The 26,646-nt window shown below is 38.5% G+C and overlaps 1 protein-coding gene across 13 annotated transcripts in view; it reads left to right on the plus strand.

The window, feature by feature from the left end:
• Nucleotides 1-26,646, plus strand: part of TMEM117 (transmembrane protein 117) — a 625,554-nt gene that overhangs the window by 488,756 nt on the left and 110,152 nt on the right. For 12 of the 13 annotated variants that reach the window (XM_055581373.1, XM_055581380.1, XM_055581359.1 and 9 more), the window contains one exon: nucleotides 10,317-10,476. In XM_055581373.1, the coding sequence (XP_055437348.1) occupies nucleotides 10,317-10,476 (160 nt within the window). Of the gene's footprint in view, nucleotides 1-10,316; nucleotides 10,477-11,560; nucleotides 11,793-26,646 lie in introns of those variants that run through there. The other variant, XM_055581410.1, reaches the window with a different exon arrangement.

Consider the following 26,646-nt stretch of genomic DNA (forward strand, 5'->3'; position numbering starts at 1 on the left):
TCGTCATTGCAACTCTCTGGCTTTTCTTATTGGGCTTAGCTGCCCTCTGTCTTGTGGAATCTGAACCTATGTTCTCTGCACTGAAAGGTGGATTTTTAACCACTGGACCTCCAAGGAAATCCCCTAAAGTATTGTTTTATTTTGGATTTCTTCGTATGTCATGTCATATGTCTGTGGCCTTCTCATCCGCCAACCATCTCTGGGTATACCATAAAAAGAGATGATCCTTAAGATTCTGTCATTGACTTTCTGGGTTTTTTTTTTCCCTTTTTTTATCTGAAAAATCTTATTAAGCTTCATGTCTTTAACAATTATGGGTTCTTACGTTGGCTCAACAATAAAGAATCCACCTGCAATGCAGGAGATGTGTCAGGAGCCATGGCTCCAATCCCTGGGTGGGGAAAATCCCCTGGAAAAAGAAATGGAAACCCACTCTAGTTTTTTTGCCTGGAAGCTCTCATTGGACAGAGGAGTCTGACAGGCTGCAGTACATGGAGTCACAAAAGAGTTGGACATGACTCAGCAACTAAACACACATTTTAATAATTACTTTTATTTGAATGAACCAAAATCCAGGGCCTGATCTTTCCTTGGCCCAAATTCCTATCACCAGCTGACTATTGATCATTTCTATATGGATGTCCTACCAGCCCCTTAAACTCAACAAGGTGTTCAAAACAGGATTCAAAATATTTCATTCCTGCTTTCTTTCATATTTCTCACTTCAGTGAATGACTTCACAATCTTTTTAGTCACACAGTCTAGAAACTTTGGAAATATCTGTCACTCTTCCTAAATGTTTCACTACTACCCACTACTACTATTTCCATATTTTCTTTCAAATTTGCCTTTTATCTGCAACATCCATTCCACTATTGCAATCTACTCATTTTTAAGTCCAATTTCATTAAATGTCCTAGCTACTTTTCATACCTGAATAAAAATAAATCAGATATTCCTGAAAACTTCCATAGCAGCATGGTTTTTGCTTAACTTTGGATTTGTTTGTATATGTTGCCTTCCTTTAGCTGGTGATATGTTCCTTAAAGGCAGAGATCATTACTATGTCCCTTCAGTTTATGTCTGTGCCTTACATACTCAAATATTTCTTGAATTTTCTGTGTCCATGCATGTGTTACAATATGACTTTCTTATTCAAAAAGCAATACTATTTGTCAATCTTGTACATTACCTGAAATAGCATTATTTTCTCAAGGAGCTATCTAAATTCTTGATAAAATTACACTTTTACACAGCTTCAAAATTCTCCACTGATTTGACCAGATAAGATGGATGACCTACTTTTCAAATGCCAGCAATCTACTATTAATTAAATCAAATTTATAAGTTGGTTCTCTGACTAATGCTGACAAGCTCTTTCCCTCTTTTTTAGTGAAGTGTTTTTTTTTTTTTTTTTCTTTCTAGTTTGTCCGGAATTATTTATAAACAAATCAAAGATTCTTCACAGGTTCCCAAGAGAAAATAAATATATATCTGCAGTAATAAAGCTTTAGATGTTTTAAAAAATCTTTTCCGTTAGAATTCAAGAATGGAGCATGTCTCTTATGAATCCTAATATTAATTTTTTGATCTTCCATTGTGACATGACATAATTTCCTTTACATATTTTTGTAAGACTGTTGGGAATTTTTCTATTCCTGTGGTCTATTTTGTCATTTTATTTCATAAAAGTATTTTATGTTTGTAATATCTGCTTTCCTAGCTATTATATTATGTCCCCAATGTCTTTGAAAAGATTCTTTCTTCAGGAGTACTTAAGTTCTGAAAGCATTCTTCCCAGTGGACAGTCTCCTGATGATACATTTTCAAGAGATATTTGAAAAGATACTGAAAATATACTTTTGGCCTTGGCTTGACGTATGTAAACATCTTGGCTTCAACGAAGTCACATAATTTTACCTGAACCTCCATTGTTAACCCAGTATATAAATTCATCCCATTTTTTAAAACAAATAAAGTGTAGTTGGGTTCTGCTTACCCCATAAGATCCTAGTTTCTCTTCTTTTTTAAAAAGTAAATTTAACAGGAAAACATGAAACATGGTATGTTTAACTCAAAATTTCTGCTTGGCATTTTTAAAAGTCAAAAATATGTTTGGAATATCATAGCTCTCATTTTATTTTCATTAAATAAACAAACAGGGGTATAGTTCTTGCTGGCATTGTTTGTAGTTAATAGGCATTATGTATAGCTTTATCTTTATTACCACTTTCATTACTGATTTGTGGTAACATTTTATACCTGAGGTAACAATTAATAGAGCATGTTTCACATGCTTTCTTCTATTGAATCAGTGAATTATTTAGTATGTATATGGTAATTCACTAGGAAGAAAAATTGGGTTGGTGAGTTTACTAAGAGACAGAATTAGCATGCCTGTTAGGTCCATGAAACCTAATTTTGCATTTCACAGGCCTCTTCCTTTGCTCTGTAAATACTGGAGGAAGTACCATCAGTCACAGAAGTATCTGAGCTTGGGGGCAGGTGAGGAATAAGCACTTTTCCTCCACTCAGTTCAGTTCAGTTCAGTCGCTCAGTCATGTCCAACTCTTTGCAACCCCATGAGCCACAGCATGTCAGGCCTCCCTGTCCATCAACAACTCCTGGAGTTTACCCAAACTCATGTCCATTGACTCAGTGATGCCATCTAACCATCTCATCATCTGTCGTCCCCTTCTCCTCTGGCCTTCAATCTTTCCCAACATCAGGGTCTTTTCAAATGAGTTAGCTCTTCTCATCAGCTGGCCAAAATATTGGAGTTTCAGCTTCAACATCAGTCCTTCTAATGAACACCCAGGACTGATTTCCTTTAGGATGGACTGATTGGATCTCCTTGCAGTCCAAGGGACTCTCAAGAGTCTTCTCCAACACCACAATTCAAAAGCATCATTCTTCGGCTCTCAGCTTTCTTTATAGTCCAACTCTTACATCCATACATGACTACTGGAAAAACCGCAGCCTTGACTAGACAGACCTTTGTTGACAAAGTAATGTCTCTGCTTTTTAATATGCTGTCTAGGTTGGTCATAACTTTCCTTCCAAGGAGTAAGCATCTTTTAATTTCATGGCTGCAATCACCATCTGGAGAAGGAAATGGCAACCCACTCCAGTATTCTTGCCTGGAAAATCCCATGGATGGAGGAGCCTGATAGGCTACAGTCCATGGAGTCGCAAAGAGTCGGACACGACTGAGAGACTTCACTTCACTTCAGTCACCATCTTCAGTGATTTTGGAGCCCCAAAATATAAAGTCGGACACTGTTTTCACTGTTTCCCCATCTATTTGCCATGAAGTGATGGAACCGGATGCCATTATCCTAGTTTTCTGAATGTTGAGCTTAACTAGATTAAATAAATTGATTTATTCTTACTGTTTTTAAAATATCAGTAATGTGCCAGTCATTGATAATTAATAATAGATGACACAGCCCAAATCCAAAGAACTTTGCAGCGTACTAAGTAATTTTTTTCTAAAACATGTGTTTTGTTCCACATCTAGAATTATGAAACACAAAGAAACTAATTTGATTTCTTCTGATCAAAACTAACTGTGCTCTGTATCAATAAGCTACTTTTAAGTACCTCTGAGTAAACTAACATCCCTCAGACACAGCTAGAGAAATTCAGGCCACTAAAAGGAATGTGGCCATTTCATTTGCCACCTCTTCTGTCAAAATTGCCAATGGCCAGGACTCCACATTAAGTTGCAATGGTTGGACACCGCAGAACTCCAAGGGGCATTGTTTATGTAGATTAGCATGCCAGGACCCTGTCCACATAAATTACAATCTGCATGGCCAGATGACCCAACCCAGAGGTGCCTTTTTCAGCCCCCTCTTTCATGCCCTTTCAGAAACAAGAGTTGCTAAGTAGCTTCTGCATTTCAACTTGTTCACTGCTTTTTGAGCTCCTGCTGTATTCAGGGCACTTTTCTTCATGGAATAATAGAGAGATATAAAGATAAATGACACATAAACATATAGTTTAATGGACAACATTAAAGTCTAATAATTTCCTTTACCATCTCCAAATCCCAATAGAGCCACAAACAAGATAAGTTTAATAACTGCATCTTGTTTCTCAGGATCCTATCTTAACACATGTGTTCAGGTTGGCCAAGAACTGACTGTAGCATTAAAGAAAGCCACGTGAGAAGCTGTGTCCTTTCCCGAGGTCACTAAGCAAGCATCATCTCTGTGTTCCCTTGATGCTTCTTGCTCCTAAGAGTGGGAAACAGGAAGGACACTAAAACCATTTCCTTACGGACTTCTAAGGAGCAATCTTGACTTCATTAGCTAGGTGATGGTGCTGAGTAAACCCATGAATTTCAGGGTGAGCTGGCTGGAGGACCCAAGTGGTGATTGTTTTACTCACAGAGTTGCAGTGGTAACATTGATCATTAAAACAAGCAAAATGGAAAGTGTCAGGATTCTCTCATGGCCATCTCTCAAGTCACAGCTTCTGTGTGCTGATAGTTGGTATTCCAAATGGAACTGGATGTTTGAACTGGCTCTCAGTTTTACGATGGAAAGTGAAGAAGAGTATTCTTCTATTTATGCCTGCTTGTTTTATTTTCCCCTCTAAACAACATGGTGAGAAATAATGATATTAAATCATTTTAAATTCTATTGGCATGTCACATTTCATTTTATGTGTTTAGTACTTTAACATATGAAAATACAACTAAATTGTAAGATTAAATTTGCCATCTTGATCCATGCATTCATTCTTTTTTATAGTGATAACATTAGAATTTTCATTTTTAATAAGATTCACAGATTTTTATTTTCTTATGATAAATTATAAAATACTATCTAACTTGTTTTGATTGAGCTCCAACATTTTAACACAAGTACTATAGAAAGAAATTAAAGTGATTTTTAGTTCTTTTAGCCGTTACAGTAATTGTGCAACATAATCAGAAAAAAGGATGATATTCATGACTGGAATAAAAGATTATAAACATTTTAGAACATGAGTAATGGCTAATCTAGTAAAACATATGAAAACATTTATTATGTTGAATCACATGAAATTGCTGTTTTTAGTAGGATAAAACATGATCAAATTTTGATGATTTTGTTTTACTCAACATATAATATATGAGTTAGGAGATTCTCTACATCCCTGCTGCCTGGTTTAGTCAAAATGAAATTGTGTGATGATTAACACTGAGTTAGCCCTCTGTGGATAATCCAAGCTCAATGCCAATTCTTCTCTCTCTTGATTTAATCTCTGATTTCAGGCTATTTAACTGTGCAAAAGTCTGTCTTACAGTAGTTATGAATGGAAGAGGGAAAGCAACGTTAACTAATTTAGTTACTTAAAATAGAAGTTCAGTATTTTTTCAAAAATCAAGAAATTAGAGTGAAAGAATGGTTAAGACTATGAATTAAACCACTATTGGGGAATTATCTTGATTCATTTACATGCACTACTCTGTTTCCAATCAACATACATCATAGATATTTGAGTCAATTATAAAGTATGTTTCCAGATGAGATCCAGATGATATTAAATTTTTTAGCATATCTGCAGATTTTTAGCTAAAGAGAGAAAGTAGTTTACTACAGGGCAAGTCCTGGCCCAGAGTCAGTTCTCATGGTAGTTCTGTCCCTGGCAGTCCCTGTGACATGAGCAAGTTCCCTAACCTCTCTGGAAGCATTTAATTTTCTCATTTAACTGACAACTCCTAGTGCACATATAAATTCACAATTCCATAGCAACCCTGTGGTTCCCGGGAGCCCACCCCAAAGATTGGGAAGCAGTGAATTAGAAAAGCTCTTTTAACCCTTCTTGGTCTCACATTCTAATTCCTATTAATTTAAGAGGAGTTAGCAGCAATTGAGGGAAAGCAAACACACTGGAAATGTGAAAACATGGAAGTGAGACTAACCACTTGAGCTGATAATTATGTGTGAGTTCTTTCTGTTTGACTGGTGGCCAGAAACCAGAGACAGTGGAATTGATGAGCCAGGATGTCCTGCTGCTGCTGGCTGCAGCTTGAAAGGAAATAATCCAGATAATTGTTTAATTGGATGCTATTTAAAAAGAGAAGTTGGAACTCCCAAGAATCATGATCCAGAGTAAACATCTTTTCAACCATATTGGTTAAATAAAAACCAAAGGATGCTGCATTGATGGCTAGCATCCATGAGGTTCCACTTTCACTTCCATTTTCACTATCCCTATTAACCATTTCCTGTCAGTTCTTGTTGGAGGCTGTGCCACTTTTACTTTTCAATGTTAAGCATTCCTGGATGATAACTTTCCAACATTATACTTACATTAATAATAAAAATGGAAAATGAGTGAGATCTTAGCTACGGATCTAATAACGAGAGGGTAAAATCAAGTGCTTCAAAGGAGAGGCAGTATGTACAACAGTTATGACACAGATTCTCATGAGTCAGCCTGGGTTTGAGTCATCTTATATCTTTTATTTTATATAATTGATAAAATCCATAGCACAGGTTCAGTTAACTGAACTTTCTCTCAGTTTCTGCACTTGCAATTTGGAGTCAGTCGATATTGGATTGTAGTAAGAATTATGCACACACACACACACACACACACACACACACAAGAATTATACTAGTTAATTTGTGTAAGGCTCCTATACCAGTCCCTGACACATTGTAGGTGGCATGAGTATAATTTTTTTTTGTTTTTTTTAGTTGTGTCTGACTCTTTTGCAACCCCATGGACTGTAATGTGCCAGGCTCCTCTGTCTGTCGAATTTCCCAGGCAAGAATACTGGAGTGGGTTACCATTACCTTCTCCTGAGGATCTTCCCAACCCAGGGATCGAACCCACGTCTCCTGCACTGCAGGCAGATTCTTCACCACTGAGCCACGTGGGAAGCCCAAGACTATAATAGTAATTTGTTATTCTTACTGTTTCCTTCATAGAAGTTTCACATAAAAGTGACTATTTTTGTATAACCTAATACAGTCATGGCTCTTTGAAACTGGTGCTTTAACTGAATTATCATAGCAAGGTACAATCCATCAGTTTTATAAGAGGTGGCTCAGAAAAACAAACCACAAGCAATACTTTTGCTTCCACAAACTGTCTATATCTTATCTGTGTCTAGATAAGGCATTGAATGTAATTTTGGAGGTGGAATAACCAATTAATGGATTTTGATCCCCTTTTCCTTTTCTTTATTCCATCCTCTTGACTTTATTTTTAGAGCTCCTTCTCTGAGCTGTATGCATTCATATTTAATGATTGCCATTTTTATTCTTTTTGTATTATTAAATATTAAATATCAGGCAGAATACTTCCTTTAATTTCTCTTTGGAGTAATAAAATATTATCAGTAACTTTCTCTTGAGATCTGTAGCAATATTCTTTGTCAAAATAGAAGTAATTAATAAAGCCAGGAAAGCACCTAGGAAAAGCTCTTAGGAAGAGTACTATTATTTATTGGGTAAATAAAATATATCAAATAAACTAAACATCTAAGACATGAATTAGTATACATTTGGTCTCAAGAAACTCTGAGACATTCTGGTCTCAGGAAGTTCTGTAAAGCTCTGAAGCTCTACAACAGATATTATGATAAGTTCTAATTACCAAAGAGTTTTAGTGATTACTTTTAATGACTTAATTAACAGTGAGATTATTAGCATGAGTAAAAATGACTCCCTTGAACAGACTGTGGTTGACAAGGAAAAGGGGTATAGGGGAGGGATGAACTGGGAGTTCAGAATTAGCAGATGCAACAGTTTTGTATACAGTGGATAAACAACAAGGACCTACTGTATAGCACAGGGAACTATATTCAGTACCCTATGATAAACCATAATGGAAAATACGAAAAAGAATATATATATTTGTATGTGTGTGTGGGTGTGTGTGTGTGTGTGTGTGTGTGTGTGTGACTGCACACTTGGCTGTACAACTGAAATTGACACAACATTGTAAATCAACAATTCTTCAATAAAATAAATTTTAAAAACAAAATAACTCTTTTGTGAATTTTGTAATAGGTGAGGCTTGTGATTATTCATCAAACACTTATTTCAAAATCTCATATTTTGTCACCTAAAAATATGCCTCTGCATTAATATTTAATTTTACAGTATCAGTTTACATACTTAGACCAATGAAGTAACATTAAATATGAATTCCTATGTAATCAACTGTCTTCACAAAAATAAGATTTCAGGTGTCTCTTGGGGAAAGTGCAGTAATGACATTAAAAATACTAACCTATCAACCAGGATCAGAACAACAGGATGGATGCTAGCCTTGGAGCTGTAACCCTGTTTCACCAAGACTTCACCCTCTCGTACTGGATAACAGGAACGTGGGGGAGCCTTGTGAAATAGGCAGAAAAGGACGAGCTTGAAAGAATTGGGATCCCAACCATTTACCAACCTGTACCAGACAGGGAAGCCTGGCGTGCTGCAGTCTATGGGATCGCAAAGAGCTGGACAAGACTGAGTGACTGAACAACTGTTATACAGTGTATACTAAGAAGTATATATATTCATAGCATCCTTGTGAAACACACATATGAAAAGCCAAGACTGGTGAGGAAATACCTTTATTACCAAAAAAGAGCTTCAAAAAATAGTCAATATCTATCTATTCTTCATGAAAGTTGTTAAATTTTTGTTGACAAAAGAAATTGTAATTTGATTCAAATTTGCTTAAAGTTTCTCAAACTCAAAAAGACAAAAACAAATTGACTTAAAATTTGTTTAAAATTCCATTGTTCTTATGTTTGACTATATAATATTTGCAATTTCTTTCTGTTGTAGTTTAATAATTATTTAGGATTTCTCTCATGCTCCTTTAATCCATTTGGATTTCAGGAAATGCTCAAAGATGTTCTAAACAGTAGCATAGATAATTTTTAATTTATATACTTTGGAGATAATGAGTCAAGTTCTTTAGAATCTGCAATTTTAATAAATTTTAAGAAATTTTTTTCTAAAATTAAAAAAATGTATCTTTTCTATTCATAGGGTAAAAATCTAAAGAAGAGTTCATTATATTCATTTTATCAAAATATAACCTGTTCCAAATAGAAAGTTGTAAAAAGGAAACTCCAAGTTTTAGTTTAGAAATTTGTATTTTGTTTAGTTGTTAAGAGAATTCTAGGATGATTAATATTATTCCATTTTTCTTTTCTCTATTTTATTTATTCCTTTACATTAAAATCATTTTCAGAATATTTTTCTTTTTCATTCTTCTTCTTATAATTCAAAACAATATCTTTGTACAAAGATCACTCTGAAAGCAGAGGCTCTACTACATTATGGACAATTTTCTGGCCAGTTGCATTTTCACTGCCCACATTTCAGATTCACTTTGAATATCAATATTAAAGACCAATTTAAGTATTTTCTTTAAGACTTTATTTGATAATTGTTACAGTTTCAACAAATGTTCTTTGAACTCCATCTTTATATAATTGTGTAAGATTTTATGGAGGCTACAAAAATATATAAAAGAAAAATCTCAGGCCCATAATATCTTATGGGCTTCCCTAGTAGCTCATTTGGTAAAGAACCCACCTGCAATGTGGGAGGCCTGGGTTCGATCCCTGGATTGGGAAGATCCCCTGGAGAAGGGAATGGCAACCCACTCCAGTATTCTTGCTTGGAGAATTCCATGGACAGAAGAGCCTGGTGGGCTACAGTCCACGCATTCACAAAGTCGGACATAACCAAGTAACTAACACACACAGTATCTTATAACTAGGGATGGGGGAATCAGACACTGTGTGACCTGGATAGGTCACTAGGCCCCAAGTGATCTATGATATGAGTCCCATGAGAAGAGGCTATGCATTCGGCATGAAGTGGTTCCTCTACAGAGCTTGTCAGGCTATGGGGATGATGAAGGAGACCCATCTATCTATATTCTCTCTTTTTAGAATGATCATGGAATTCAAGGACTTTCTTACCCATCTGCTTTATGTATGTCTGCCACCTTCAGTAAAACAATATATATATAAATGAGAGTTACAACCAATGCTCTCTTTGGAATATATAGTGCACTAAGTAAGGTTATTTATAATATTTTGTTGTAATTATTTGTTCTATAATCAGTGCCTTATTTTTCTTTAGGAAAATTCTTGAAAGAGATACTATCATACCTTTTTCTAATTACTTTTGAAAGAAAGCTCAAGTTGCTTCTTTTTTCATCTTCCTTTTGGGGACTATGCCTTAGGATAAGTACTTGGCAAAGGGTCGATGTTGAATACAGCAGATCATGTGCACGCCCCACTGTTTATATTATTACTCTAGTGTTCTTTACTGTCATGTTCCTTGCAGGACGGTTCTTTTTACTCTGACGTCTGTGGTTGTACTTGTCATTACAACTGACTGGATCAGCTGGGACAAGCTGAATCGGGGATTTTTGCCCAGTGATGAAGTTTCCAGAGCCTTTCTGGCTTCTTTCATCTTGGTCTTTGACCTCCTTATTGTAATGCAGGTAAGTGTGTTTGTATTTTCTTCCTCTCCTGAAGCCACCCCAAGCTTTGTTCTCTGTATTGTAAACATTATTCAGTGAAAGGCTCCATAAAGCTAGAGAAATGCAGTTTACAGTTGCTATTAATGGAGCCTTCTCTAATCATATTTTCAGCCCTTTTACTAGGCGTATAAGCCAAATGGGCTTTTATGAGAGGGGCACCAAAAAGTCATTGTATGACCATTGCAAGGTGGCCCTGGAAACCATACAGAATGGTTTGGTTTTTTGCCAAAGCTTCAGGGGAAAAAAAAAAAAAATCACTGTCATTTAGTAAATGGAAAGCTGCAGAGATGAGGATGATATAAAACCAACGAAGCCAGGATAAGCAATTGCCAAAGCAACTCAGGGTTTTAGAGCAGTTGAAATGGAATAATATAAAAATGCTTTTTCTGGTTATGGAAATTATCACTTTCTTTCAGTATCCACAAGAGATCATTCCATTTTTATGTAAACAGTATTTCTGCCCTGCTTAGCAACAGATTGTTTGACAGTGGCTTTGTGCTAACCGGTGCTACTCATGTAATCTTCTGGTGTGAATGCTTTGGGGTCTTAGGGATGTTCCTTTGAGTCAAGCAGAAAGAGACATTAACTATTACTTGGCACTTTGTCTTGTTCATTAAATGTCCGTCCATTTGCTAGACATTTTCTTACTGCTTTCATAAGGCAGTTTTGTGTTTTCCTCTCCAGAGGCATTGTAAGTCACCAGAACAAAGGCTCCATTGCTGAAGGGAAAATAAACTTCATTATGTTCAGAATTTATGTGAGATTTCACAGGATACTAGACTGGTTTTCTCATTTCTAGAGGCAAAGAGATGCCTTTATAAAAGATATTCTTTAGTGTTTTCAAAGAGAATAACAATCTGTTTTGCTTTGTGGTTATTGGTGTTGTTTTTGAGGGGGGTTATGTTTTTGTTTCTTTGTTTTGGTATATAACATAGCCCAGGCATGAGACTCAAGATGGTTCTTAGGATATATTATTATTTTGTGCTGTGCTTAGTCACTCAATTGTGTCCAACTCTTTGCAACCCCATGGTCTGTACCCCACCAGCCTCCTACGTCCGTGGTGATACTCCGGGCAAGAATACTGGAGTGGGTTGCCATGCCCTCCTCCAGGGATCATCCCAACCCAAGGATCGAACCTAGGTCTCCTTCATTGCAGGAGGATTATTTACTGTCTGGGCCACCAGGAAATAGTATTATTTTAATGGATGACAGTTTAAAATACATTATTGTTTTTAAGAATTAAATAAAATTGAATTATTGTCTCATCTAAAAATTGACATACATTTTTTTTTATTTCCTGTGTGATAGTTTAGCATAGTGAAGAAAGCCCTAGGGAAGCCCTGGCAAGGTTCCCTGTCTCTCACTTGCTGTAGGACCTCCTCTGGATATTTGTAAAATTGAGTTTATAGCACTTACACAATAATGTGTCATGCATTAGTTGTTTAAAGACTATTTTTATTTTCTTTCATCTAACACTCCTCTTAATGAATATACTATCATTTGTAAAATATCTACTTTGCCCAAGTGGCCCTACTGGAGCTCTTGAACCCATCTTAGTGTCAGAAGTATCCATAGCCAAGTAGACCATTATCTTTTCATTTGTATATGTGAGAACATAAATGTCTTGATTTCCTACTACCATCCTCCACCTTTTACCCTCTTTATATAGTTTTAATTATTCTTCCAATAGTTTCACTAAAATCAGGGATTGAAGTGGGAAAATGTAATGTTACAATTTGCAGATGTTATGGGTCACTCAAAGAGTATTTAAAAAGAGAGAGATGGAAGGAAGGATAATCAGGATTTATGCAAGCAGAGTCAGCAGGATTTGGAAGGGAAAGGCATTCTAGATGCAGGAAATGGCATGAAAGTGTGGAGTCAGTAAATACTGAAGTGTTCAGAGAGTGCCCAGAACGCCTTGACTGAAGATAGAGGGTTTCTGCTGAGGAATATATCAGTTTGGACTGTTTTGGCTATAAGCAACAATAACCCTGCCAAGCCAACGTAGTCAAAGGGGAAAGGGGAAAATGTATGGCTACATGATGAGGCTGTCCTGCAGAATTAAAGAGGGGGTATGCAGTAGCGTTTTAGTGGCACATGAAAGCAGAGACTAAAGTGTAACAGGAAGCCCAGACCAAGCTCTTATTCTCCAGCTCTCATCTTTTTTTCTTCACTTCTACTTTCTTATTCTCTTTTGCTGTAAAGCAGCTTTTTCAGCTTTCCAGTTCACATGGAAGAAGATGGCCACAGTCAGCATCTGAGAGAGAGACTGCTCTCTGGCTGTTGGGTCTACCTCTGGATTCCAGGGAAGGAGTGGCAGGGACTAGATTGTCCTACATCCATCTGTGTCCTGTTGGGAGTGAAGCAGTCCTAAAGATAAATGGGGGAGGAGTTGGGCCTCAAAAACCAGATTAATCGGTGTCTAATACAAGGAGGAGTCGAAGATGAGCCCCCCCCCCACCACACACACACACCCAGAGGAGGTCTGATTAACTTCTTTGCTCTCTCCCTCAACCCTGAGTAAGCCAGCCAGGCATACTGATTCATCATTTGCTATGTCTCTTGTGGGGCTTCCCAGGTGGCTCAGTGGGTAAAGAATCTGCCTGCAGTGCAAGAGACACAGGAACTGAGGGTTCAGTCCCTGGGGTCAGTAGGATTCCCTGGAGAAGGGCATGACAACCCACTCCAGTATCCTTGCCTGGAGAATCCCATGGACAGAGGAGCCTGGCAGGCTGCAGTCCTTGGGGTCGCAAAGAGCTGAACATGACTGAAGTGGCTGAGCACGCATGCCTCTTGTAACCTTATCTTTTCTTCTCATTCCTCTGCCACCATTCCAGTCCTGACTCTCCTCTGTACTATTGTAAACTAATCTCCAGTTGAACCTTCTGCCTCCAGATGTCCCTTTGGCCCATATGCCCTATACAACTCACCCTCCTAAGCTTCCAGTCTGAAACATCATGCTGTATATGTCACTTTTCACCCAAAAATATTGTCAGTGACTCCCATTGTCAAAGAATGAAGTCCAGACTCCAGGAGCTCTCTGTTAGTGCCCTATGTGGTCTGACCTTATCTATGTATTCTCTCACATCTTCTATGATCTGGCTCTGCCCCAGCCCTGAGGACTGTTACTTGACCCCAGCAGCTTTATTCCAGGATGTCTGTGATCCTCTGTTTCTTTCCCAGATCACGTCTCTCTGTCCTGTTCTGCTTGTTTTGACTTGACCATTGAATACCATTCCAATGCCCCCTCATTAAAGCCATGGGATGACTTCCTCCTTGCAACTCCTGAAGCACATTTTACCCAACCTGCAAATCAGCATTTCACCTTTGCCTGCTCGGTAGAGCATAAGCCATTGCTTATAATTATCTATCCCTGGAGCCTCTCTAGCACAGAGACTTACATGTGCAGCAATAGACTCAGAGTAATAACTGCTTGATGAGGATAAAGTAGTGGCATTTTGGCACCGAGTTTCATGCAAACTTGGTCCCCCTCTGGGAGCATCATGTTGAAGTTCAAGGAACTAGTACATGTGAGAGAATGGATTTAAGGAATCAGAGCCTCAGAAGGCATATATATTCAATCTTTTAAAAATATCTAACACAAACGTCGTAACAAGTCCATAACCAACTAAGCTCTGATCGAATCCACTTCATATCCACATATTTCTAACAAAAGAGAAATAGAAAAGTAGAGAAATTGGTGGAAATGGAGAAGTAGTTTTACTAAAAGGTTTTGCCTCATTAGAATTGTTTAAGTGATTTAAAAGTAATCGATTCTAGGCTTTTATATTGGTAGGAAAATTCAACTTATATGATTGAAAGATATTTCAATACTTGGTTTAAAAAAAACCATTAGAATCTTATAGTATGGCTATAAAGATTTTACATTAACAGGACTAGTAGGCCCATTCTGAATATTTTCAGAGAAAGTACAATTATTTATTTTTATGACTTTTAAATAGAATTTTTCTACATTTTTGTAAATACTATTTGTTGTATCACATTTTTCTGAGTTTTGGTAAATTCACTAGAACTAAGGCATAAACAGATGCCAATAAACTATAACATGACTCATATGAATCACACATTACTGTAGAACACAAGAAGTAAATTGTAAAGAACCCTCCCTCTGAGGAAATCTTGTCTCAAATTTGTTTATGTCATTTAACTTTTATATACTCCTTGAATTCCTTCCTTAAGTATTTAATCTGCAGTTATATTCCACCTGGGATTCCCTGACAGCTCAGGTGGTATAAAAATCCACCTGCAGTTCAGGAGACCTGGGTTCAATCCCTGGGTTGGGAAGATCCCTTGGAGGAGGGCATGGCAACCCACTCCAGTCTTCTTGCCTAGAAAATCCCCATGGACAGAGGAGCCTGACAGGCTACAGTCCATGGGGTCACAAGGAATCGGACAGAACTGAGTGACTAAGCACATATATTCCACCTACTCATCTTTTCTGCTATATTGAAGAAAAGATATACCTAAGACATATAAGAATTAAAAATATACATTGTCCGGTAAGCAAGGGCTTCCCAGGTGGTACTAGTAGTAACGAACCCATTTGCCAATGCAAGAAACATAAGAGATGTTGGTTTGATCCCTGTGTGGAGAAGATCCCCTGGAGGACGGCGTGGCAACCCACTCCAGTGTTCTTGCCTGGAGATCCCATGGACAGAGGAGCATGCTGGGCTATGGTCCATAGAGTTTCAAAGAGTCAGACACAACTGAAATAACTTAGCACACACACACAGTAAGCAAAGAACAAAGTGTGTCTTAGGGGTTCACCAAAAAAGAAAAATAAACAAAAGAGAGATAACAGTGTAGACAGAACAGTACAGAGGAGCTTCAGAAAAGAGATTAAATTAAGACAGGCATCTTGAATTTTAGAAGGCAGAACAGGGAACAAGAAAAATTTTCCAACTAGGAGTAGTATCATAGTCATCAGTGTGAGAACTCAGTTTTGTTCCATTAAGATAAGAAAACATTCAAAAATTCATTTCTAGTGTTCATCTTACCAGGTGCTGGAGACAGAGGATAGGGGAAAGGAGATCAAAGATCAGTAACACAGTGCACAGGAGTCTGTAGCTGCAGAGAGGAATTCACAATTTAATGGAATAGATATGAGTAGAAAAATAGAGATATTTGAAAAAGACTGTATTTAGATGAATTATTCAGATTGAAAGTAAAAATTCCTGCCTTGACACTTTTAAATTCAACTAACCCACCCTCCCAAGATCTAGTTGCTGATATGAAGGCTTTAGGAGAAGGAAATTCCTCTTGATAAGCTATAGAACATTCTGAGGTTTTTACTAGACAAGAAGAGAGACAGAGTGAAAGAAGGAAGAGAAGGCAGAGGAGAGGTGAAAGGCTAGAAAGATAGATATAGGCAGGAGTGAGTGGAGGAGCCAGTAAAATTTTCCAGTGTGTGTGAGTGGTGGAGGTGGGCAGGATTAGGCAGTGGTGATGACCACAGAGGCCAATGATGCTGTCAATTCAGTTCAGTTGCTCAGTTCTGTCCAACTCTTGGCAACCCCATGGACTGCAGCACGCCAGGCTTCCCTGTCCATCACCAACTCCCAGAGCTTGCTCAAACTCATGTGCATCAAGTCAGTGATGCCATCCAACCATTTCATCCTCTGTTGACCCCTTCTCATCCTGCCTTCAATCTTACCCAGCATCAGGGTCTTTTCAAATGAGTCAGTTCTTTGTGTCAGGTGGCCAAAGTACTGGAATTTCAGCTGCAGCATCAGTCCTTCCAGTGAATATTCAGGACTGATTTCCTTTAGGATTGACTGGGTGGCTCTCCTTGCAGTCCAAAGGTGTCTCAAGAGTCTTCTCCAACACCACAGCTCAAAAGCATCAGTTCTTCAGCACTCAGCCTATTTTATAGTCCACCGCTCACATCCATACATGACTACTGGAATAAACCATAGCTTTGACTAGATGGACCTTTGATGGCAGAGTAATGTCTCTGCTTTTTAACATGCTGTCCTGGTGGGTCGTAGCTTTTCTTCCAGAGAGCAAGTGTCTTTTAATTTCATGGCTGCAATCACCATCTACAGTGATTTTGAAGCCCCCAAATATAAAGTTTTCCACTGTTTCCACTGTTTCCCCATCTATTTCCCATGAAGTGATGGGACTGGATGCCATGATCTTAGTTTTTTAAATGTTGAGCTTTAAGTCAACTTTTTCACTCTCCTCTTTCACTTTCATCAAGAAGCTCTTTAGTTCTTCTTTACTTTCTGCCATAAGGGTGGTGTCATCTGCATATCTGAGATTATTGATATTTCTCCCAGAAATCTTGATTCCAGCTTGTGCTTCCTCCAGCCCAGCATTTCTCCTGATGTACTCTGCATATAAGTTAAATAAGCAGGGTGACAATAAACAGCCTTGATATACTCCTTTTCCTATTTGGAACCAGTCTGTTGTTCCATGTCCAGTTCTAACTGTTGCTTCCTGACCTGCATATAGGTTTCTCAAGAGGCAGGTCAGGTGGTGTGGTATTCCCATCTCTTTCAGAATTTTCCACAGTTTGTGGTGATCTACACAGTCAAAATCTTAGGCATAGTCGATAAAGCAGAAATAGATGTTTTTCTGGAAGCTTGAACATCTGGAAATTCACAGTTCACATACTGTTGAAGCCTGGCTTGGAGAATTTTGAGTCATTGCTTTGCTAGTGTGTGAGGTGATATATCTATTGTTAAATTTTCATTTATTGTTCATTTATCATAAATGCTTTGCATAACTGAACTCTGATGGATTGGTGTGGGAAGATTAAAAAACTGTTGAGCTTCACACCTGGATTGGTATAGCCTAGCATCAAGATACTCTTGCCTGGAAAATCCCACAGACAGAGGAGCCTGGTTGGCTGCAGTCCATGGGGTCGCTGGGAGTTGGACACGACTGAGCGACTTCACTTTCACTTTTCACTTTCATGCATTGGAGAAGGAAATGGCAACCCACTCCAGTGTTCTTGCCTGGAGAATCCCAGGGACGGGGGAGCCTGGTGGGCTGCAGTCTATGGGGTCGCACAGAGTCGGACATGACTGAAGTGACTTAGCAGCAGCAGCAGCAGCATCAAGATAACATCTGTTGAACAAAGTTCCCAGGAGGTGGATAAAGTCATGAGTTAAATTGCTAGAATTTACAGATAAATACAGGGAGGTTTTGAACACATATGTAGTTTCCTTGAACTTTTCTTCTCTTTAACAGCTTGTTCTCTAGAAATCTTCTCTCAATACCTTGTGTGATTCTTAGATTTATATATATATATATAGATATAGATATAGATATAGATATAGATTAGATAATACAGATTAAATATTCATTGTATATGTAATAGCTTTATGTATTTTAGGGTGATGGGAGAAATCTTTTAAAAGAGAGATTTTTAAAGGGAAAAAGAGAGATTTAAGGATTATATTTTGGTGAATATGTGTGGAAACACTGTTGATGCATCTTTTCAATGCTTCTCTTTCTTGTAATTTATCTATGCGCCTGCCTATTACTTTCATACCTACATACCTACTTTCCTCCTGTAACATGTGAGCTCAAGGAGAGGAAATGTATTTTTTCCTTTTCATAGCTAATTCATGTTCAGTACGTTGCAGCTTTACAAGAAATATTTTGCTGAATGCAAGAATAAATAAAGGGATGAACATGACATTATTTCAGGAAAGCCAAAGAATATGAGATTTTTCCAGAAGTGAAATGTTTACGAACATCAGGAGAATCAACCATCAATACTATCAAATTAGGTCATTTCCACTGAAGTATGATCCTACAGTAATCAAATAGCCAAATAAACATCTGAATAAAATGCTCAATTAAATATTAAAAAGGACTCTTTGGTCTAGTTGGAAAGCACTTAGAGAGAAGTAATATTTCCTGAAAAGTAATTATTAATGCACTGAAAAAATAATTATGAAGATTACATTCAACAATCATTTCACTGAATTACATTTACAAATCTAAATTGTATTTCTTTTCTGTTCCATGCATCATTGACTATTTAAAAAAATAGACATTGTATCTCTTGATAAACTTTATTTGAAAACTCCATTCACCTGACTTTAGTAGGGCACTTGTTTTGAGAGTAGAATCAGTTCCTTTGGAACATGGGGCAGAACAACAAGCATGAAGCTATTTTAATTAAATAGCCATAGAGTTTTGACAAGTTGGCATATATTTTTAGGATGAGTTATTTCAACTGTTTTGTTTACAGCTTACTTAGAAAGGGTTGTTTAAATGTCTGTCCTCCAGTTTTAGCATCTTCTTCAGCTTTGGGAATACTTGATATAACTTTCTTCAAAGTATTTAAAACTCCTCTTCACATTTGTTTTATATCTTTATTTTCCTTATGCAATTTCTACACTCCTGTTTGAAAACACAGTAAAGGTAATTTCTGTCATAGGTCAACATGATGATATGAAATAAGGGTTTATCCTTTAAATAATACCTAGATTAGCCATAAATGCTGGTTCTCTTCATGGTATGTGTCTAGGAGATCGAATTGCAGCTTTATTGTCTCCATTTTGTGCTTCTGACATCATTGTTGGTCCAGATGGATAATAGAGACATTCAAGTTGTAGCCCCATTTAAATGCTTCAGACCCCGAGGTATTTTGTTTAAAAAGAAAAGTTAGAGAATAATCACAGAGGGGAACCTCAGTATATTAATTAGTAGTCCCAGAAACTGGTCTCCAAATAGCAGACTTACCATAAGTCATGTCCATGCAGCATGATGGAGGCCAACCAAGCAGGCAGGAGGTGACAGAGAACAAATTTTGGCAGAAGGTGATAGGTAAACTGGAAGCATTGGGGTTATGAGGCAAAATAAAATTTAGAATTCAATTGCAGGTATATGACAAACACACTCACTCGAAAACGAAACTAACAGTCTGGCTAGCATATGAAATAGATCACAGTTTTAAAACAAGTGGGAAGGTCTATGAGGGATTATTGTGAGCAGGAAAGAGCACACAAGTCTTTATGTATAATGTGGGGGAGAATGTAGCTTGAAGGAATTATAAGATTTGTTTAAGCAAGTGGAAAATAGAGACATTCAAGTGGTAGCCCCCTTTAAATGCTTCAGACCCTGAGGTATTTTGTTTTTTAAAAAAAGAGCTAGACTATGATTTTTAAAAACTAGGAAGATATAAATTCAACACTATTGCACATGAGCAGTAATTTTTTCAAAGCCACACTGAGGCAGCAAAACAGAACTCCCTTAAAGTAGTATTTTTCCAATGGATGCATTGTTTCCACGTGCTGTGGAGTGATCAGTGCTTGATCATCACCCCTAAAGAGTGTTCCAGCCCTGGCCCTTACCCTATCTTTGTGCGTATGTGTCATGGTTCTCCCTGGGCCTCATGTATTGTGTTGCCATTTTGTCATTGCATCAATTATACATGATAAAACAAAGTATAATGTTGAAGAGTAACACAGTCAGTCATTTCATCAGGCCCTCAGCTTCACGGGGACAAGTTTCAAACTGGAAATATTATACTACAGGTCAGAGTTTTATAGGTTTGTTGTAAAACAATAAACCGATAAGATGTCCTCATGAAGAGGACATGACCCCACCAGTTGACCCACAAGTGGGATCAAGCAATTGAAAGCCTCCTCTCTGCTCCTCTGTGTTTGTATATCTCCATTCCCATAGTGCAAGCCATTTTTAAAGGAGCAGTCTTGAGAGAGCAAAGTGTAGTTGAGACCATGTGATCAGTAGTTTCTGAGTCAAATGTCCATTAACTCTGGAGTTGGACATGCAAAATGAGCCTTGAGGAATACTGGGTAGAAACTAATGTAAAAGGCTAGCATTCACTGAGCACTTACTATATTCTGGCCTAAGACCTGGATGCTTAGGCACACAATATCTTATTTAATCTTCTCAACCCCTCCTAAAGGATTGATAGTGTTATTGTCTATAATTTAACAAATGAGCAAAGTGGGAACTGCCCAAAGTACACAGAGTCTGACTTCAGCAGAATTGGGATTAAAAAAAAAAAACACAGCTCTTATAATTCCAAAGCCCATAGTTTTTTCAGATCTTGTAGTATTGTGCCTATCAAATGAATTAATATACACAAATATACTCCAGTAATGTCCAAAGCAAAGCACTTGACATAGAGCAGAAAGCTTTGTGAATGAAGGGAACACTCCTGTGACAGACTAGAGGCAGAACTCTAAAGTGTGATCTTGGTTAAGTCGCTTCATTTTTTCTCATCTACAGCGTGACAATGTTTTCCTGACCCATGTTATTTTTATGATAGTCTTAAAAAGGCACTTGAAGTGTGATATTTTTACATATTTAAATTATATAATCTGGTTAGAGGAAAATAATTTGGTTAAGAAGTGTTTCAGACTTATGCTGTGAATTACAATTAGTCATTTAGGCTTCTTTTGATCTTAGCTACGTGGCTCAAGGGTAAAGAATGTGCCTGCAATGCAGGAGAGTCAGGAGACGTAGGTTTGATCTCTGGATCAGGAAGATCCCCTGGAGGAGGAAATGACAACCCACACTAGTATTCTTTTTTTTAAAAAAAAATATTTATTTGTTGATTGATTGACTTTTTAATTGCTTTACACATTGTGCTGGTTTCTGCCAAATACTAACATGAATCGGCCATAGGTATACATATGTTCTCTCCCTCTTGAACCTCCCTCCTGTCTCCCTCCTTATTCTACCCCTCTCAGTTGTTAGCAAATTCCCATTGGTTATCTATTTTACTCTTCGCATGAGGTGGCCAAAGTACTGGAGTTTCAGCTTTACAATCATTCCTTCCAAAGAAATCCCAGGGCTGATCTCCTTCAGAATGGACTGGTTGGATCTCCTGGCAGTCCAGGGGACTCTCAATCAAGAGTCTTCTCCAACACCACAGTTCAAAAGCATCAATTCTTTGGCGCTCAGCCTTCTTCACAGTCCAACTCTCACAAACATACATGACCACAGGAAAAACCATAGCCTTGACTAGACAAACATAACTTTGTTGGCAAAGTAATGTCTCTGCTTTTGAAAATGCTACCTAGGTTGGTCAGAACTTTCCTTCCAAGGAGTAAGCATCTTTTAATTTCATGGCTGCAGTCACCATCTGCAGTGATTTTGGAGCCCAGAAAAATAAAGTCTGACACTGTTTCCACTGTTTCCCCATCTATTTCCCATGAAGTGATGGGACCGGATGCCATGATCTTCGTTTTCTGAATGTTGAGCTTTAAGCCAACTTTTTCACTCTCCACTTTCACTTTCATCAAGAGGCTTTTTAGTTCCTCTTCACTTTCTGCCATAAGGGTGGTATCATCTGCATATCTGAGGTTATTGATATTTCTCCCAGCAATCTTGATTCCAGCTTGTGTTTCTTCCAGTCCAGTGTTTCTCATGATGTACTCTACATATAAGTTAAATAAGCAGGGTGACAATATACAACCTTGATATACTCCTTTTCTTATTTGGAACCAGTCTGTTGTTCCATGTCCAGTTCTAACTGTTGCTTCCTGACCTGCATACAGATTTCTCAAGAAGCAGATCAGGTGGTCTGGTATTCCCATCTCTTGAAGAATTTTCCACAGTTTATTGTGATCCACACAGTCAAAGGCTTTGACATAGTCAATAAAGCAGAAATAGATGTTTTTTCTGGAACTCTCTTGCTTTTTCCATGGTCCAGCGGATGTTCGCAATTTGATCTCTGGTTCCTCTGCCTTATCTAAAACCAGCTTGAACATCTGGAAGTTCACGGTTCCCATATTGCTGAAGCCTGGCTTGGAGAATTTTGAGCATTACTTTACTAGCGTGTGAGATGAGTGCAATTGTGTGGTAGTTTGAGCATTCTTTGGCATTGCCTTTCTTTGGGATTGGAATGAAAATGGACCTTTTTTAGTCCTGTGGCCACAGCTGAGTTTTCCAAATTTGCTGGCATATTGAGTGCAGCACTTTCACAGCATCATCTTTCAGGATTTGAAATAGCTCAACTGGAATTCCATCACCTCCACTAGCTTTGTTCGTAGTGATGCTTTCTAAGGCCCACTTGACTTCACATTACAGGATGTCTGGCTCTAGGTCAGTGATCACACCATCATGATTATCTGGATCATGAGGATCTTTTCTGTACAGTTCTTCTGTGTATTCTTGCCATCTCTTCTTAATATCTTCTGCTTCTGTTAGGTCCATACCATTTCTGTCCTTTATCGACTCACTGGAAAAGACTCTGATGCTGGAAGGGATTGGGGGCAGGAGGAGAAGGGGACGACAGAGGATGAGATGGCTGGATGGCATCACTGACTCGATGGACGTGAGTCTGGGTGAACTCCAGGAGTTGGTGATGGACAGGGAGGCCTGGCGTGCTGCGATTCATGGGGTCGCAAAGAGTCAGACACGACTGAGCGACTGAAGTGAACATATGTTTCCATGTTACTCTCTACATATATCCCACCCACTCCTTCCTCCCCCTGCAGCTGTAGTTTCTGAGTCAAATGTCCATTCACTTTGGAGTTTAACATGCAAGATGAGCCTTAAGGAATATTGAGTAGATAGTGGCTCAAAGTCCAGTCTAGTCTAGTAATCCTAGAGATTGGGTCCATTACCATAGTAAGAACCTTTCTTAGTGGAAATGATTAACAAGCTATGAAGAATGGTAGAATTTGCAGTGTAAACAAAACTGGGCTAAAAAGAAAACAAGGATGAAGATAGAAAAGGAAGCAGAGAAGCAGAAAGTGTTAATAAATCTGTTCTCTATGTCTGTGTCTCCATTCAATTCAGTTCAGTTCATTCACTCAGTCATGTCCAACTCTTTGCGACCCCATGAACCACAGCACACCAGGCCCCCCTGTCCATCACCAACTCCCGGAGTCCACCCAAACCCATGTTCATTAAGTCAGTGATACCATCCAAGCATCTCATCCTCTGTCGTCCCCTTATCCTCCTGCCCTAAATCTTTCCCAGCATCAGGGTCTTTTCAAATGAGTCAGCTCTTTGCATCAGGTGGCCAAAGTATTGGGGTTTCAGCTTCAAAATAAGTCCTACCAATGAACACCCAGGACTGATCTTCTTTAGGATGGACTGGTTGAATCTCCTTGCAGTCCAAGGGACTCTCAAGAGTCTTCTCCAATACCACAGTTCAAAAGCATTAATTCTTCACTGCTCAGCTTTCTTTATAGTCCAACTCTCACATCCATACATGACCACTGGAAAAACCATAGCCTTGACTAGATGGATCTTTGTTGATAAAGTAATGTCTCTGCTTTATAATATGCTAAGTTGGTCATAAATTTCCTTCCAAGAAGTAAGCGTCTTTAATTTCATAGCTGCAATCACCATCTGCAGTGATTTTGAAATCTAAGAAAATAAAGTCTGTCACTGTTTCTGTTGTTTCCCCATCTCTTTGCCATGAAGTGATGGGAACGGATGCCATGATCTTAGCTTTCCGAATGTTGAGCTTTAAACAAAATTTTTCATTCTCCTCTTTCACTTTCATCAAGAAGCTCTTTAGTTCCTCTTCACTTTCTGCCATAAGGGTGGTGTCATCTGCATATCTGAGGTTATTGATATTTCTCCCGGCAATCTTGATTCCAGCTTGTGCTTTATCCAGCCCAGTGTTTCTCATGATGTACTCTGCATGTAAGTTAAATAAGCAGGGTGACAATATACAGCCTTGACATACTCCTTTCCTATTTGGAACCAGTCTGTTGTTCCATGTCCAGTTCTAACTGTTGCTTCCTGACCTGCATATAGGTTTCTCAAGAGGCAGATCAGGTGGTCTTATATTCCCATCTCTTTCAGAATTTTCCAGTTTGCTGTGATCCACACAGTCAAAGGCTTTGGCATAGTCAATAAAGCAGAAATAGATGTTTTCTGGAACTCTTGCTTTTTTGATGATCCAACAGATATTAGCAATTTGATCTCTGGTTCCTCTGCCTTTTTTAAAACCAGCTTGAACATCTGGAAGTTCATGGTTCATGTACTGTTGAAGCCTGGCTTGGAGAATTTTGAGCATTACTTTACTAGCGTGTGAGATGAGTACAATTGTGTGGTAGTTTGAGCATTCTTTGGCATTGCCTTTCTTTGGGATTGGAATGAAAATGGACCTTTTCCAGTCCTGTGGCCACTGCTGAGTTTTCCAAATTTGCTGGCATAAGGAGTGCAGCACTTTCACAGCATCATCTTTCAGGATTTGAAATAGCTCAACTGGAATTGCATCACCTCCACTAGCTTTGTTCTTAGTGATGTTTCCAAGGCCCACTTGACTTCACATTCCAGGATGTCTGGCTCTAGATGAGTGATCACACCATCGTGATTATCTGGGTCATAAAGATCTTTTTTGTACAGTTCTTCTGTGTATTCTTTTTTTTTTAATTTTATTTTATTTTATTTTTTAACTTTACAATATTGTATTGGTTTTGCCATATATCAAAATGAATCCGCCACAGGTATACATGTGTTCCCACTCCTGAACCCTCCTCCCACCTCCATCCCCATACCATCCCTCTGGGTCGTCCCAGTGCACCAGCCCCAAGCATCCAGTATCGTGCATCGAACCTGGATTGGCGACTCATTTCATATACGATATTATACATATTTCAATGCCATTCTCCCAAATCATCCCACCCTCTCTCTCTCCCACAGAGTCCAAAAGACTGTTCTTTTCATCTGTGTCTCTTTTGCTGTCTCGTACACAGGGTTATTGTTACCATCTTTCTAAATTCCATATATATGCGTTAGTATACTGTATTGGTGTTTTTCTTTCTGGCTTACTTCACTCTGTATAATAGGCTCCAGTTTCATCCACCTCATTAGAACTGATTCAAATGCATTCTTTTTAATGGCTGATTAATACTCCATTGTGTATATGTACCACAGCTTTCTTATCCATTCATCTGATGATGGACATCTAGGTTGCTTCCATGTCCTGGCTATTATAAACAGTGCTGCGATGAACATTGGGGTACACATGTCTCTTTCAATTCTGGTTTCCTCGGTGTGTATGCCCAGCAGTGGGATTACTGGATCATAAGACAGTTCTATTCCCAGTTTTTTAAGGAATCTGCACACTGTTCTCCATAGTGGCTGTACTAGTTTGCATTCCCACCAACAGTGTAAGAGGGTTCCCTTTTCTCCACACCCTCTCCAGCATTTATTGCTTGTAGACTTTTGGATTGCAGCCATTCTGACTGGCATGAAATGGTACCTCATAGTGGTTTTGATTTGCATGTGTATTCTTGCCACCTCTTCTTAATATCTTCTCCTCCTGTTAGGTCCATACCATTTCTGTCCTTTATTGAGCCCATCTTTGCATGAAATGTTCCCTTGGTATTTCTAATTATCTTGAATAGATCTCTAGTCTTTCCCATTCTATTGTTGTCCTCTATTTCTTTGCATTGATAGCTGATAAAGGCTTTCTTATCTCTCCTTGCTGTTCTTTGGAACTCTGCATTCAAATGGATATATCTTTCCTTTTCTCCTTTGCTTTTCGCTTCTTTTCTTTTCATAGCTGTTTGTAAGGCCTCCTCAGACAGCCATTTTGCTTTTTTGCATTTCTTTTTCTTGGGGACAGTCTTGATTCCTATCTCCTGTACAATGTCATGAACCTCCATGCGTAGTTCATCAGGCACTCTGTCTTTCACATCTAGTCCCTTAAAGTCTTCAGCTGTGCTTTGTTGGAGCAGCCGTGCAGAGATACCCCATGTCCAAGGTAAGAGAAACCCAAGTAAGATGGTAGGCACTGAGAGAGGGCTCAGAGGGCAGACAGACGGAAACCCCAATCACAGACAATTAGCCAATCTGATCACATGGACCACAGCCTTGTCTAACTCAATGAAACTAAGCCATGCCGTGTGGGGCCACCCAAGACGGACCGGTCATGGTGGAGAGGTCTGACAGAATGTGATCCACTGGAGAAGGGAATGCCAAACCACTTCAGTATTCTTGCCTTGAGAACCCCATGAACAGCATGAAAAGGCAAAAAGATAGGACACTGAAAGATGAACTGCCCAAGTCCGTAGGTGCCCAATATGCTCCTGATGTCTCCATTTCTGCCCTGCAAATAATTTCTTCAGTGCCATCTAGATTCCAAATATATGTGTTAGTATACAATATTTTTCTTTTTCTGACTTATTCCACTCTGTATAATAGGCTCTA

Source organism: Bubalus kerabau, chromosome 1 (genome assembly GCF_029407905.1).
Source record: "Bubalus kerabau isolate K-KA32 ecotype Philippines breed swamp buffalo chromosome 1, PCC_UOA_SB_1v2, whole genome shotgun sequence".
Taxonomy (NCBI): Eukaryota; Metazoa; Chordata; class Mammalia; order Artiodactyla; family Bovidae; genus Bubalus; species Bubalus kerabau.